This window comes from Lissotriton vulgaris, chromosome 3_1 (genome assembly GCF_964263255.1).
Source record: "Lissotriton vulgaris chromosome 3_1, aLisVul1.2, whole genome shotgun sequence".
Classification (NCBI taxonomy): Eukaryota; Metazoa; Chordata; class Amphibia; order Caudata; family Salamandridae; genus Lissotriton; species Lissotriton vulgaris.
The window spans coordinates 551,442,323-551,458,978 of NC_141689.1; the positions used below are offsets into that span (position 1 = coordinate 551,442,323).

At 46.7% G+C, this 16,656-nt stretch overlaps 1 protein-coding gene across 1 annotated transcript in view; it reads left to right on the forward strand.

Annotated features, from left to right (window-relative positions):
- The window catches only part of CCDC125 (coiled-coil domain containing 125), a 307,161-nt gene that overhangs the window by 45,182 nt on the left and 245,323 nt on the right, over positions 1-16,656 (forward strand). The window contains exon 2 of the mRNA XM_086960825.1: positions 11,648-11,995. Coding sequence (XP_086816951.1) covers positions 11,695-11,995 — 301 coding nt within the window. The 5' untranslated portion in view covers positions 11,648-11,694. The remainder of the gene's footprint in view (positions 1-11,647; positions 11,996-16,656) is intronic.

The following is a 16,656-nucleotide window of genomic DNA, read 5'->3' on the forward strand; positions in this document are numbered from 1 at the left end:
CTTATTCCTAGCCATCTGTTTAATGGCCACCCGAATCTCCGATAGAGTTATCGGGCCGCCCAAGTCCTTCGCAGTCTTGTCATCTAGTGTCGGGAGCTGAACAGCGTCTAGGTATTCGTCTATCACAGCGGCGTCTACCCCCAGTTGGCTCTCATGTAGAGTCGTATAGTAGGACTGGAAGCGAGTCAAAACCGCGGTCTGGGTATGGACCACTTCCCCTGACCCCGTTTTAATGCTCATGATCAGGCTACCCCTAGGTTCTGGGTTAGCGAGTTTGGCAAGTAGCGTGCCCACCTTATCTCTCTCCCCGTGCACTTTGGTGAGGTACAACTTGTAATCATAGCATCTTAGTCTCTCTGTTTCAGTTGCCACTACTTCTTTCGCTTCCAATAGCCTGCCCTGTAGTTCCAGTTGCTCTGACCTGCGCCGCTCTAGATCCCTCAGGGCACACTCTGCCTTCTCCAGATCAGCCACCACCGTTGTTCTGGCATTCGAAAATCTACCCATACACACTCCTCTCACCACCACCTTCATCGCATCCCATTCCACTGATCTCGTGGCAGTCGTGCCCTCATTCACGTCAAAATACTGTTCGATGCCCTGCTGGACCGGGGCGCTAAACACTGGATCCTCTAATGTGTCAGGGCGCAGCCTCCATGTCGGTACCGCAGATCTCACCCGCTGCCATTGTACCGTCATCAGTAAGGGATTGTGGTCAGAGATGGTCCTGGCCAGATATTCCGTATGCGTCATCATGGCTGCCAGGTGGCCACTACACAATATAGAGTCTATTCTAACATGTAATGCATGCAGTGCTGAAAAGAAGGAGTAGTCCCTAACGTCGGGGAGTTGCTCCCTCCATACATCCACTAGGCCCCACCTCTCCTGCCAATCTTTCCTGTGCGCGGCCAACCTCCGTACCGGAGGGTCGGCCAGCGGCGGGTGTGATCTATCTCGCGTCACATCAGTGATTGAATTAAAGTCTCCCCCCACTATAATGGGGCCCGCTACGAAGTGTGCCAGTAACCCGGAGAGTTTATCAAAGAAACAGGCTTGGTCTACATTAGGGGCATATATACTGCTCAGCACCACCTCCCGTCCATACAGCCTGCCCTCCACTACCACAAATCGGCCCTCAGGGTCCACTAGTTGATTCGTAACCTGGAATGGGACTCCCGCTCTCACCCATATCAGTACCCCTCTGGCAAACGCTGTATTATGTGCCAAACACCTGGCCACGCCATCTCTTTTGCAACACAGTACATTCCTGCTTGGTCAGATGGGTCTCCTGCAATAATGCAATCTGGATGCCACGTCTCACCAAATAAGCGTGCACTTTGCTTCTCCGGGACATCGTACGGAGTCCACGGACGTTCCATGTAAGGCTTTTTAAATCAGGTAACGTTCCCATTGCTGCTATTTCCCCTCCATTCCGGCAGCATCATTTGGACCCCCACATCACGGCAGCATTCCCCCCAACGTGAAACATCCCAAAAAACTTTCCCAACCCCTCTCCCCAGAACAGGACCCAATAATGAAGCATCAGTCCCCATCCAAACATAAAACATCACACACAGTCCACTACTCTGTGGCTTGATTTGATTTGACTTGATTAACTATTATAGACTTCAACAAAATTACTGCCCAATTGAACTTGGAATTTGGAAATGAAATAGACTGTGTATATAGATGCCTGGCAGCGCTATGCTTCAAAGTGGAGTAGGCAAAGTTTGAGACAGTGTTTGCCAAGAAATAAAGAGTTTCATGTTTCTTTAGCAGTTCAGTCTGAGCGAGTTTTTCTTTTTAATATATGTTTTTATTGATAACAGCTTAGCAACAATTGTATACACATTTCTAGGTGCTTGGAGAATACGATTCTTCTGAAGTTATGGATAATCAATGTTGTTATGCACAATATTTCAGGTTCAGCTATCACAATGTTCATTAGGTACAGGTTTGTCGAGGAGAGGAAGGGGGGAAGGAGAGAGGGAGCACAAATATTTCCATTTACCCCATATTTGTGTCCATTTTTTCGAACAAACCCTGGAAACATACACCGTTTTATTTTGAAACATGCACCAGTCCATATCTTTCTTCCATGAATTTAGACCTGGAACTTCCTGTGCACCCCACATTCTGGTAATGTGTTTGGCCACATATGACCTAGGGCTGCCCATATTTTCTCTTTGTTACTCCCATCCGACAGTCCCCAAACATTTAACAAACACCTTTTGGCCTCCAGGGCCAGGCCCAGTCGTAGCACTTCTTCCATACATTTGAGGACGTCCGTCCAGTATTTACTAATGTAGGCACACTCCCAAAGTATGTGCAGGAAAGTGCCTTCTCTCCCACATTTACGCCTACATCGTGAATCCTCCCCATATCCCATCTTAACCAACGCTGGTCCTGAGTAAAATACTCTGTGGAGTATTTCTAATTGCACAAGTTTGAGCCTTGACGAGATTGCAACCTCTTTGGGGGAAGCCAGAGCCGCCAACCAGTTCTCATCATCCAACTCTGTTAAGTCTTCCTTCCATTTCCCACAGAGCCGTGCACCCCACATTCTGGTAATGTGTTTGCCCACATATGACCTAGGGCTGCCCATATTTTCTCTTTGTTACTCCCATCCGACAGTCCCCAAACATTTAACAAACACCTTTTGGCCTCCAGGGCCAGGCCCAGTCGTAGTACTGCTTCCATACATTTGAGGACGTCCGTCCAGTATTTACTAATGTAGGCACACTCCCAAAGTATGTGCAGGAAAGTGCCTTCTCTCCCACATTTACGCCTACATCGTGAATAATCCCCAAATCCCATCTTAACCAACGCTGGTCCTGAGTAAAATACTCTGTGGAGTATTTCTAATTGCACAAGTTTGAGCCTTGACGAAATTGCAACCTCTTTGGGGGAAGCCAGAGCCGCCAACCAGCTCTCATCATCTAACTCTGTTAAGTCTTCCTTCCATTTCCCACAGAGCCGTATGAGTTGGTCGGAAGTGTAATTGGGCATGTACCCGTCGAGGAGTCTATCCTCCAATGGCGTTGCTTCAGGAATTTTCTCGCCTGATGGAATTGTTTGCAGGGCATGCCTCCCCTGGAGATATCTGAATCTTTCTGTGTCTGCCAATCCATATTCTCGTTGCAGCCCTGAATAATGCCATCACCTTACCTTTCACATGTCGCCCACCCGGGACAGTGCGATCACATCCCATTTGTTAAACTCATTAGTGTTCCGAAGGGTTCCCAGCCGGTACGAGTCTCACAAGGGGGTGGCCTGCCTAATTTTCTTAGCCCAACCCAGACTTTTATGAGCTGCATGCCATATCTGGACAGAGTGTGACGTGGGTCCCATCAGTTGCAGTTTAGCGGGTCTAGAGTAGAGTGCTCTGACATAGGATCCTCCCGGCAGGAGCCATCTATCCATTCGATATCCTGGATCATCATGGGGTCGCTTGGTTTATGGCTGGCAGTTGTGCAGCCCAATTGTATTTTTTAATATCGGAAATCCCAATCCCTCCATCGTACCATTCCGCACCAGTTTAGAGAATGATATTCGTGATGCTCCCTTAACCCATAGTGGTGCCCTCTGTTCATTCTCTATAGCCACAAAATATGTCGCTGGGATAGGAGCGGGTGAGTCGTGCAAGACGTACAGAAAGAAAAGGCAGGGATATCATCTTAAAGAGCGCAGCTCAACCCAATAAGGACAGTGGGAGAGTCTTCCAGTGCTCCACGGCACTCTTAAGCCGCCGTAGCGGTGGCAGGAGGTTATCATCATAATACTGCTTAGGGTCCCTGGCAATGTAAATACCAAGGAATTTAAAACCATCTACTGCTTTCGTCACTCTATACTCTCCGGGCAGGGGTGGGAACCTCCCCCTAAGCACAAAGATTAATGATTTGGTCCAATTGATGGTGTACCCCGAGTACTTGCAGAAATTAGTAAACCTATTTAGCACTCTGTTTATCGAAGCCCGCAGTGACGATAAATACAACAGGATATCGTTGGCGTACAGGGAGATGCAATCTTCCAGGTCCTCCTACCATCTCAGATCCCTGACGATGGGATCCTTACAGATCCAGCTCGCCAGGGGCTCCAGCATCGCTGGAAAAAGCAACAGGGACAAGGGGCATCCTTCTCTTGTCCCTCTTCTGAGGGTTAAGGTCTCTGATTTTTTATTGTTAACTACCACCTGTGCCAATGGGTCAGTGTAGAGAAGCCTCACACAGCTCATAAATCCAGGGCCGAACACCAACTTCTCCAATACAGCGAAGAGGTAGGGCCACTCAATTGTATCAAATGCCATAGTGGCGTCCAGAGACACCACCACTGCATCCTCTCTCAAAGTATACACCTGCCCCAATACTCTGTGGAGTCGAAGTAAATTTAAAGAGGTATTCCTAGATGGCATAAAACCCAGCTGATCTGGGTGGACCAATCCAGAGATCACTCTAACCAGGCGCATGGCCAACAATTTTGCTAACTTCTTGGCTTCTGCATTTAATAACGAAATGGGTCTATACGAGGAGCATCAGTCCTTAGGTTTGCGTTCTTATGTAGGACCACAACTGGGGAGAGCCTTTGGTCTTGGGGAAGCCGCCGACCCCTCTGCTTTCCTCATACATGGATTTAAGATAAGGGCTATTCTATTGGCTCATTCTCTAGTAGGCTACTGTCTTCCTCCAATAGTATCAGGAGCATCATGTCAGCTAAAAGACCCTTTGATTCTTCCTCTGGAAGAACAGAATGCAATTTATATATACGGGAGTAGAATTTGGCAAACTCCTCCTCTATCAACTGTGTGTCTGAAATTAACTCCCCCATCTCAGCTGTGATTTCCGTGACCACTCGGTTTGCATGTACCCGTCTATCGAGCCACGCGAGTAACTCGCCTGCTCTCTCCCCTAGCTCACATATCCTCCCGAGTTTGTCTCTATGTAATGTTTTGGCTCTATCCATAGCCACCTGAGCGAGTTGTTAACCTAATAGCATAATTGAGATTTTTTGTAAATTACTGTAAAATGTAACTTGACTGTAGTAGACTGAATGATATTTTTAAGGCAAGCCTCTCAGACTCCAGTGGCATTTTAGGATAATTACTCATTAAGGTTTGTCGAGAAGTGCTGCATGCCCAATGTAGGGTAAGAAAAAAATAGAATTGGCTAGACTGCTTGGTGTATATCGCCAACTGCTCCACCGGGAGGGGGACAAATCTGGTCAGTTGTTGATATGGCTTCTTAAGAATGAACGCCCCGATTATTTTTACACTCCAGCAAGCAGATGGTATCCACGTATCTTCACAGCATGGCATTAATATCCTTATGCATGCTCGCCTATTGTCGGTGTACATTGAAGAGGTGAAATTAACCCTGGATGTATTGGAGAGTTTCGTGGATGACCTGACTCTCCCCAGCCGCACTGAGCCCCAACGCGAAGGTCTCGGTGAAGGAGTCCTGAAAGAAGCAGTGACTCACATGGCTCACTGCAAATCTCCTGGCCATAATGGTCTGCTACCGGAGTACTTTTTGTCTTATGCAGACCTCCTACTCCCTCACCTACTATATACCTTGCGGAGTCCAGGCAGGTGGGATTTCTACCACCGTCGATGAGAGAGGCCCAAATCGTGGTGCTTCTTAAACCAGGTAAGGACCCATGTATGCCGGGCTCCGATCGGCCCATATCAATGCTGGGCGCCCACACTAAGATAATAGCTAAAATATTAGCACTCCGTCTGAGCAGAGTTGTAACCCATCTGGTCCACACAGACCAATGGGATTTCAAGCCAGGTCGCGGTACATACACAAACTTATGCAGGCTGTCCCATGTCCTGCACGCCACAGAGTATATCGTCATCAGCGCTGTCACCCGTGCCCTAGATATCGAAATCGATACTCTGAGATGGGACTAACTAGGAGAGGTGCTGGCACAGTGGGCCTCGGCCAGAAATGTATTTCCTGGGTACGTCTCCTGCACAGTCTACCAACTGCTAGGGTCTGAAATGGTGGTGTGATTTCTGATATATTTCCCATTTAGCGTGGACGAGGCATGGCTCACCGCTATCCCCACTCTTATTCGCCCTGGTGATGGAACCCTTGGTGATCCGATGGCGACAGGACATGGCTTGCTGGCGCTCCTGGTGAGCGGCTGGGTTCACGTCTTATCTCTCTATGCGGATGATGCCCTGCTTTATATAACCCACCCAGAGGTGGCATTGCCTGTTCTTCTGGATGTCCTAAGGGATTTGGTGCAATATCAGGACTGAAGGTTAATAATCATAAATCGGTTATGTTTCCGTTCGCTGCATTGGTTGGTAAAGAGATAACAGACCTCCCCCAATGGAGTTTCAATGGGAATGCGATCATTGCAGTACCTAAGAATCCAAAAAGGCACATTCAACCGACGCGCAATACGCATTGAATATGGAGCAGTTCTTAGGGGTTGACAGTCCTCTATCAGCTTCTGGAATCACCTCCCCCTATCTATTATGGGTCATGTGGCATTGTCCCATATGGTCCTGCTACCATGTTGCCTGTATGTCCTTCAGAACTCTTTCTACGCTATCCCCAGGTTTGCCTTTGAGACCCTTAACAGTCTCCTTGTGTCTCTGGTGTGGGCTGGAAAATGTAGCAGAGTAAAACTGGAGATTCTTAAGTTGGATGCAGAACTGGGTGGACTAGGCCTCTTGGACCTGCGTCTTTATTATCTTGCGTTGCGTCTCTCCTTCAGAATGTAGCACCATGGCATGCTGAGGGCCCCAATATAGAGAAGGATCTCCTAACTGATTGAGGAAGGTAGAATAGTCTCTCGGGATGATTCATGGTGGGATCCAGGACTCATCTGGATTACCCCTTTGTAGTTCGCTGGGTCCCTTGAGGTTGGGAGCAAGTAGTCACCCTGATGCTGCGGAAAGTTCCATACGCACAAGCGCTGCCATTACTATGGCTACATAGCGTCCGCCATATTCAGTCTATGATAAACCTGATGGAGTGGTTCGTGGAGGGTGCCTCACAGCAAGGGATCTATACCCCAATGGAACTTTTATTTCCTTCACCTTCACACGGTAATGCTTCAGAGTCCCACTGGGTTACTTATTGCAATATGTAAAAGCTTTGCTTACTACACACGAGCTCTGGACATTCTTTCCCAAGGAGCCCGTGGAGTCTCAAACTTTATTGGTGATCCTTGACCATGGCTCTTTCAGGGAATTGGTTTCTCATCGGTGGTCAGCTGACCTGGGGGAAGGGAAGAGCGTGTTCGTGCAGTTTTGGGAGGGGGCCAGTGATGCACACTTTATTCTACAATTTCATTACCTACACCATACATACTTGGCCCCCAACAGACTAACTCGGTTCAACACGATACGTTCGCTGGGATGTCCACCTTGCGGAGGCGAGCCGGTGACGTTCACACACGACATGGGACTGCCCTGGTCTCCAGTCTTACTGGTCGGGAGCATTGGAGATGTTTCTGGAGGCCACGGGATCTCATATTGAGGCATTGTTTAAGTATTTTCACCTTAAGGTTTTACCAGTCCTCAAGGCTGGGACCAAGATGCAATATAAATCTGCGAGCTTAGAACTGGTATTGGCTAGGTGCCGCATTGCAATCCAGTGGACCCGTCTTGCGCCCCCTTCGGCTCCCCAGATGGACAGCAGACATGCATTAATGGAGAGTAGTGGAAGAGTGACGCATGTGCATAGTTTTTTTTGACCTTACAAAAATTCACACAGCCAGGTGCCTACAACCCTGGGGCCGGCAGCAAGAGAATAACAATAGTCGCTAATCCTCAAGGATAACACAGCCCTTTAGCCGACAACCCTGGGGTCCGGTGGCAAGATAGACCTATATGCATGCAGGTCAATCAACTTATACACTGTATGAAAAAATTAGCGTGCTGTATCTCCCATGAAGAGTGCGAGAATGCACTTGTAATTGTATCTAGTCCCTACCCGCCTTAGCGTTCATTCAATTGCGAGAATATATTCCATAGTTACGAACAACCACCCCTCCACCCTCCCAATGCACACACACTAAACCACCCCATAGCTGCCCGGTATCTGAGTCCCTGCAGACACTTGCGTCCGACCATTCATCCGACTATCTGAAAGCTGGGTATGCCCTGAGTTCCCCATAATAATTGCAAAATCGAGCAGCAAGACCCATAAATATCAAATGGACCCTGTCAGTCAAGTATTGTGCTACTATCTATGCATACTCCCTTCTAGTGACGCCTGTGCATAGTTTGCACGGAATACTGCCCAAGACCTAGAGACACGGGGGATTCTACCGGTGAAATTGCATGCTATTGAGCAGACTGGCAGGGATATGGATGCTCTCTCACAGACAGGGACCCCTGACTTGTGGGCCGGGGGAGTGGACAGGCACCCCGATCACTCAGTCTCCGTCAGCCGGCAGGAAAGTTGGGTTTGATGGGCTGAGATGTCTGACTGGCCTCAGCAGAGAGGCTCGGGTTATTTTATCAATTTCCTTGCGGCAACGATACCCTCTCACATTTAGGTCACCATCTAGTTTCATTCTGTGAGAGGAGCCTTAGCACATGGCCCTATCGACGTGTTACTGAATACATTATAGCTGAATCCCAGGTGGGGCGGGTAGGAATGTAGAGCTGGAATTAAGTCAATCTACGTTATCTGTGGATATATATAATGCACTGCTCTGTCAATTGCTACCTAGCTTTTAACAGTTATGTTTTACCTTATTTTATATATCATTGTTTCCTGATCAGGGATGTGCAGTGTCTATAGTGTTTTTCGGTTGCATTCTATGGCGGGGGTTTTCCCTACGACTTGATTCGTCACCCACTATGCACCATGTGTCCCTTTTAGTGATGGTACTGTATGTGTTGCTACACATGTCCCGAAATCAAAACAAGTTAAAAAAAAAGGTTGCTAGAGAAAGTTCACATTGCACAGTACCAGACATTAGAAATTGGATTTGACCAGTTTCTTACTTCCGACAAAGAAGCAAACCCCCCTCTGTGCCACCTATGTCCAAAAACTCCGGCAATTCATAAAAATGTGCAGTCACCATTTATGTAAGGAATATGGGCACTTTGAATCAGAATTTATTGATTTATCACGTTATTGAGCTATTAATAGAGATAATGCTACAAAAAAAATGCGCAATATAGAGTGTAGAAATGGGGAATCCACTGTTTTCTGCAAATGGAAATTGTGGCATATGCAAAGATGTTTATGGGCCTGGAAGCTTGATTCTACAGGAGTGTCAGTAGAGTAATTGAACTACTGAGAAGGGAGAAAGGGATGTGAAGAGCCGCTTATGGATTTTTGTGATTTGAATAAGGAGATTAAGATCCACCTCTAGCGATAGATCCCATGACTGCGTTAGGTCGCAGCATGAACTTCAAACAAACTTTGAAGATGTCAATGCTCCAATTGAATAATTAAGGGAACCAACATAAGTCTATCATTAAAGGAAGTAACCGCCAAACCCAAATTATAAATCAAATGACAGGCATAATTTAATTAGGAACGCAAGAAACGGTCAGGTATAAAGTGAGTAAACAGACTAGCATACAGTTTGGTCCCTGATAAGGTCAGGAAAAGTATGACACATATCCCTAAAAACATAGTCTTTTAACGGTTTTCAGGCAATGGAAACACATAAAATTCATAGCATAATAGATTACTTTTGCACAGCAATCATTCAAGTTATTAGTTTACAATCATTAAATACATCATCCCCTTCCAAAGGAGTGTGATTGGTTAACCACATGATCTTACCAACTAAAGGAAATAAACATGAAATTAAACATTTCACAATGAATTCTCCTGCACAGCAACCAATCAAGTAATTAGTTTGCAATTACTAAAAACAGCACCCAGTCCAAAAGAGTGTGATTATTTAACCTGATACATGATCTAATAACCAAAAAGGAAATAAACATGAAAAGAATCATTACACAGTGAGTTTCTTCTGCACATTCATAATAACCGACATAATTTTGCAAACGATTACTTTTGTTCCATTGGAAGAAAGCTAGCAAACTTTATTAGCTAACCAATTTACACACAGAGATACCGATTTGCTGCTAAATTTAAAGGATTTTCTGATAAACACACATGCTTAGCTTGTGCACAATTTGGAAAATAACATTACATGTATATTTTAGAGAATGCAACATTACAAAGCTTATTTCTAGTCGGTGACTCTTCTGAAAAGTTTTGAGTGAAGGACCTTGAATTGTTCCAAGAATGTCTTCGGCAGCAGAACCCAAATTAACCATATTTATTAACACAGAGACCACAGTTTAAGCTCCTATGTTGTTGGTTTTCTGAAATAGAAGGAGCAGAGCTGACTAATTTCCAACGTTCTGTTACGCCATTTACTCTCAGTATCTTCATACATACAAGAAATGGGGACATATAGGATACTACCCTTGCTTGCCAATGAATGGGTAGATGACTGATGGGCCAGTTGTTGGCTAGGTTATCAGGGTCTAGTGTAGGTTTCTTTAGGGGTGGGAGGATCTGGCCAATCTTGAGAGCTTCTGGGAAAAACGACTTGAGTGAGGCAGCATTAACAATGGTATGTGGGAATATGAGAGCATTCTCAGAGAGAGAGAGAGAGCTTTGAAGAATGATGTTAAGACCTCATCTTCATAAAAAGTGGGTTTGAGGGAGTAGAGAACGTCAGTCAGATCTGGGAGTGAAGGCGGAGCATTGGAGCTACGAAATATTAATTCTAGAACTTTTACCTTCCTCAAGTAAATCGTAGAAGACATTCTCTATTTGTGCCATGGAAATTAAATCATGTTATGTGCTGTCCCATACACAACATTTCTAGGCAAATTTTGAGTTTTCTTAAACGTCCTGTCATTTCTTTGCTGGATTCTACTAATAAATAGCACTTAAATAGTTTGGTACTGAAGGTTCAAGCATTTCCATGGGAGTTGCTACTCTCTGACTTAAAATATGGGGGTGTTTAAAAACACAATCTCTTTCTTAGTCCTTTACACAGATTGTGAAATCATGTAGGATTTTCTACACTCAGATTTTAGCACTCCGTAAAATAATGTGTAACTTCTCATGACTTTGAAAGCCTATTTCTTTAACTAGTCTGTTTGTGCTCGGCAGGTTTGGATCCACGCAGGGCAGACCGAGCCCTTTCTTCATTCAATTTTTATCAATTGAAAACCCATAAAATAGATAGTAATAACTCCTCATATTTCCAGCACTATGAAAAAGCTAAATTGGTTTAGAAAACTCAATATCATAGACCAATTATTATTAATATTGCAGATTACTATTGTTTGCGTCCAAACTGGTCGTTTTGGTTGTGACCTGCGTTGACTTCTCATTTCTTCCAATAAGGCTCTTTGGTATAAGCTATTTATGTAGAATGTATTTTTATTGGATTGTTTTAATTTGCATTTATTTTCCGTTATATAGTATGTATTAAACTTAGTATCGTTTACAGATGTTTGATGTCTATATTATTGCAAAATGTGATTAATACAATTAATTCACTGTGACTGAGCAGTCTATACAATTGGTAAGAAAATATGAAGAAAAAAAATGTAAAAAAGGATGGGTCACATAACTGATTCTGCATCTCACGTTCCATTTCTGAGCCTGTGTTGATTGATTGTTTTTCTTCTGCATAGGATACCAGGTCGGTGAAGGAGAACCTGCTTTTATTGTTACCTCAATTATGGAACTACCTGACGTGCCCAATGACCATGAGAATCCTTCTGAGGATGAGGAGGATTTCCTAGCAGGCGGAGACTTAGGGGATGGGTTTGGTAGAAGGCCTGGTGGTGTTTACGACACAAATGCTGTTTTAACTGTACACGTAGGGAAATGTAGAAAGAGTTCCGAAGCTAAGGGACCCAATGCAGTACTACCATGCAAGAAGGGAGACGACATTGGAAGACACAGCAGCAATTATGAAGTTTCATCAAGAAGACATGCAGTGGATGGAATGACGCGATACAGCCGACAAAGTAGCTACGGTAGTGTATATGTAATATATATAATGAAATGATGTAGTGCCCATTGCATGGCATGCAGTTGCGTTCCCTGCCCTGAGTGCTCGACTGAATGTATCTTGAATCCTGGTTCTGCTGTGCGCACTGAGGCCTAGGCCTGTACCTTGAAACGTGAGGTCCTTTACCTGACCTGTAACCTGGAAGAGTGCACCAAGCATGCCTTCATTGCACTAACAGATCACTACTGTCTCTGTCATGGGTTTACACATAGAATAGTGGTGGTATCATCCTGTAATTTATGAATCCATAGTGGGGACTATACCTGTTTATCAGTGTTAATGGAGTGGGGCCTTCCGTCCAACTCATGTTTTGCTTCCCTCTGTATGCTGACCCAAATCCTTGCACTAACATCAAAAGTGTATGGTGTGTATTTTTGTGTGTGTGGCCTGTGTGGTACACGCAATGCGTTTAAGAATTAACCAGAATAATAGAGGACTGTGTGATCCAGATCCTGATGGAGGGAGGTTGTTTTCCCGGACAGTGGAAGTTTATTGCCACCTGCCGCCTTTACCTTCAGAAGGTGTTCTCCCCTACTGTTGCTGCCTCTGCACGGCACATGAGAGTGCCTCGGACCACCACCTACTTCCAAACTATATTTAGAGCAGCCCCGGAGGCGGCACTAGCCGTTTTTCAGATTTGAGGGCCTCCCGACCTGAATAAAGGTCCCCTTAAGCCTTGTGGGAAGCCACCTGCCGCCATTCACTCCAGAAGGTGTTCTCCACTCTTTTTTATTTTTTTATTTTCAAAAACCTTTATTAGGGACTTGCAAAACAAATGCATTACAGTGTGCATCAGATCTGAACAATGTGCACAATACGTTCCAAGTCAGGCTCATATATGAAAAGGCACTCTCACCTGCCAATCAACAAATTTTACATGATACTGTGTGAACAGTAAAGTTTCCTAAGTATGTCTCTCCCCTCCACAGGGGGGGTGTAAGCGAGGCAACAGCTACAGTGGACAATACAGTGGACAATACAGCGGGCTAGGGACGCAGAGGGGGGAAGGGAGGCAGTCACTGACCTGCACCGGTGGCCGTGGGCAGGGCGCCGGCAGGGAGCGCGGGAGAGGCAGCACTGCTAGAAGGGGCTTGAGAGTGAAGGAATGTCACTAGGGATCCCCATATATCCACAGGACGGGACCTCGTGGGCTTCAAGTCCCAAAATTCTGAGAGCAAGGTCTGGCACCTCGAAGCGTCCTCAAACCAGTGGTCAAACTTGGGCGCCGGTCTATGACCCCAACACATAGCCACCCTACGCCTAGCAAGGACCAGCAGCATCGCAATCAAGCAGCGAGAGGCATCTGGGCAAAACTTTACAAACCCAACAGACAAAGGGCAGGGTCAGGCTGCACCGTCGGCGAGATGATCTCAGAGATGGCAGTGCATACTGCCTGCCAGAAATCGGACAACTTGGGGCATAACCATGCTAAATGTGCAAAGTCCGCGGCAGGGGCTGCGCAGCGCATGCAAGCGTCACTGGGTATGAGTCCAAGTTTGTGGACCTGGGCAGCAGTACGGTACAGCCTGTGTAAATATTACAGTGGACAATACAACGGGCTAGGGACGCAGAGGGGGGAAGGGAGGCAGTCACTGACCTGCACCGGTGGCCGCCGCGGGCAGGGCGCCGGCGGGGAACACGTGAGAGGTAGCACCTCTAGAAGGGGCGTGAGAGTGAAGGAATGTCACTAGGGGTCCCCATATATCCACAGGACGAGACCTCGTGGGCTTCAAGTCCCAAACTTCTGAGAGCAAGGTCTGGCACCTCGAAGCGTCCTTAAACCAGCGGTCAAACTTGGGCGCCAGTCTACGACCCCAACACATAGCCACCTTAGGCCTAGCAAGGACCAGCAGCATTGCAATCAAGCTGCAAGAGGCATCTGGGCAAAACTTTACAAACCCAACCGACACAGGGCAGGGTCAGGCTGCACCGTCGCAGAGGTGATCTCAGAGATGGCGGTGCATACTGCCTGCCAGAAATCGGATAACTTGGGGCATAGCCATGCTAAAAGTGCAAAGTCCGCGGCAGGGGCTGCGCAGCGCATGCAAGCGTCACTGGGTATGAGTCCAAGTTTGTGGACCTGGCAGTGGTACGGTACAGCCTGTGTAAATATTTGAAATGTATAAGACAAAGCCGTTAATTTGGCAACAATTTCTTCGTTTGGTTGAAACAATAGAGCCATTCAGCCTGGGCAAGACCATGCCCAGGTCCGCACCCCAAGCAACACACGCCCTATCTGTAGATATGGAGCCGGACGACAAAGTGATGGCATATAATCTAGTGACTATTTTATGTGTATATAAAATCGAGAGCAGGCATCGTAGGCGGGAGCTGAGGGAACGTAGGGTGCAGTTCCCGGCAGATGGCGCGTAACTGATAAAACACGAGTGTGTCCAGCGGGCCAGAAGAGTCGAAGAGAGTAAAAGGTATTCTCTGGGTATAAGTCTGCCACTGTCAGCAGTCCCAGCCGCAATGCGTGTTTGGACATACCGAAAAACTGAAAAGGGGGAAAATCAGGATGACACACTATCGGCATGGTATTAGCAGAGAGCATCGGAAGATTGGAGAAACAGCACAGACCGGACCAGGCCCAACGCAATGTTTCAATCGTATCCATCTCCGCACGCAGTCGCCACGCAGGAGCAAATAATGCCGTGGCCAACGACCAGGGGGATGCAATATCCATCTCCACAGCTACGTGCGGCTGATAGGGAGAGGGATTGATCTAAAAATGCAGAAAGTTGGCTTGAGCGCATAAGGCGTAAAGCCTAAAGTCGGGAGCGCCCATACCCCCAACCGACATGGGGAGCGTAAGGATATCGTACGCGACTCTTAGTTGCTTGCCGGCCCAAACGAGTGAGATAATTAAGGAACGTATCTTGTGGAAAAAATGATTAGTAAGGAAAATAGGGAATGTTCAAGAACAGGTAGAGGAATTTCGGCAGAACCACCATCTTGGCAATGGCAATCCGGCCGGCAAGAGATAACGGAAGCAGGCTCCAATTTGGAATCTTGGATTTTAGCCAATCCACCGTGCGCCCAAAGTTGAATCTCCAAAGTTCATCTAAGTCCCTACTCAGCCAGATGCCCAAATAGCGGGTGGTGCCAGAGGCCCACAGAAAGGTAAAGTCCGGCGTGAATGGTTTGGTGGCATTGGTGAGAGGGAACAGCACAGACTTGCCCCCGATACCGCGGTGATGTGGAGCATGACCGGTCGTGGTGAATATGGGATATCCCACCGCAATACTTCTGAAAGGCACGTGATCACCCCCGCCAGTATTGCAAAAGTGCTGTGCATTGCCACACTGTGTGTATGAGAGTGCCATCTGTGATTTTACAGTGCAAGCAGAGAGGAGAGTCAACTAGTCCGGCCCTCCATAGCCTCTGCCTAGTGAATTAGATCCTATGAAGATATTTGAATAGTATGAGTTGTTGGCATGCAGCTATAGCTGAACGGCGTGGGGACTCCAGCACCTTGGTTCATCTAGGGGGCCTAAGTCTTTTTGCCAGGCATCTTGTGTTGTGTCAAGTATGGTGGGGCTATTAGTCACAAGTGTTCGTATATCTCGCTGAGCTTGTGATAGAATAGTTTCCCCATAAAAACCTTAACTTCAATAGGATTACATTCGGGTAAAGCTTCTTGGTGTGTAAGGTATGGGGAGAAGGCTTGGCGGATTGGAGGTATTTATAAAACAGCAAGCGGGGAATGTCATATTCTTTTTGTAACTCCTGGAAAGATTTTAGAGTTTGACCATGAAGAACATTTCCCATTACAGATATGCCTATGACCTCCCAGCCCCCAAAACCAGATAGCATTGATAGCTGAGGTAGAAAGCCATTGTGCCAGAGGGGAGCCTACCTAGTCAGTCTGCCCCACCACCCAATTCGGCGCAGCGATTGCCTCCAAGTCACAAACACCGTCTTAGTTGCTGGCTGCAACATTTTGAGGGTCGGACCTGAACATGGGATCATGTGTAGTGACATAGGGTCCATCAACCAGCGTTCAACTGCATACGCGGGATCCGCTTTGTCACCATACTACCAGTCGTTCAGGATAAGAAAGTGTGAGGCAGCATGATATGCCTGGACGCCTTAAGTCACCATTCTGCCACAATAAGTAGATTGAAAAACATGTTCTCAGGGCCACCCAAGCCGAGCTCCCACCCCAGAGAAAGTGGCTAAGAATTGCATTCAGTTGTTGAAACCAATCGAGCGACATTGGATAGGGGTGGTTTTGAAGTTGATAAAGAAGGCGAGGCAGGGAGACCATCTTGAATATGGCGGATCTGCCAAACCGGGAGAGCGGTAAGTGTGACAAGAGCGCACCTGTTCGTTGATCTGTAGCCATAATGGGGCTAAATTATTTACCCATGAAGTGGGCTGGGAGGCCAACAGAAACAGCCCCAGGTATTTAAAACCGTCCGGGACCACCGTCACCTTACGTGCACATTCACCCCGGTGGCATCTGCCCTCAGTGGCGATAAGAAGGATTTACAAGTGTTCATATATAGCCCAGAGGTCCCACCAAAAATCTGCTTAGTCCTAATTAGTCTTGGACCCGATCTATCAGGTTGCGTAAGGAAGAACAGGACATCGTCCACATATTGCGCTATGCGATCCGAGATT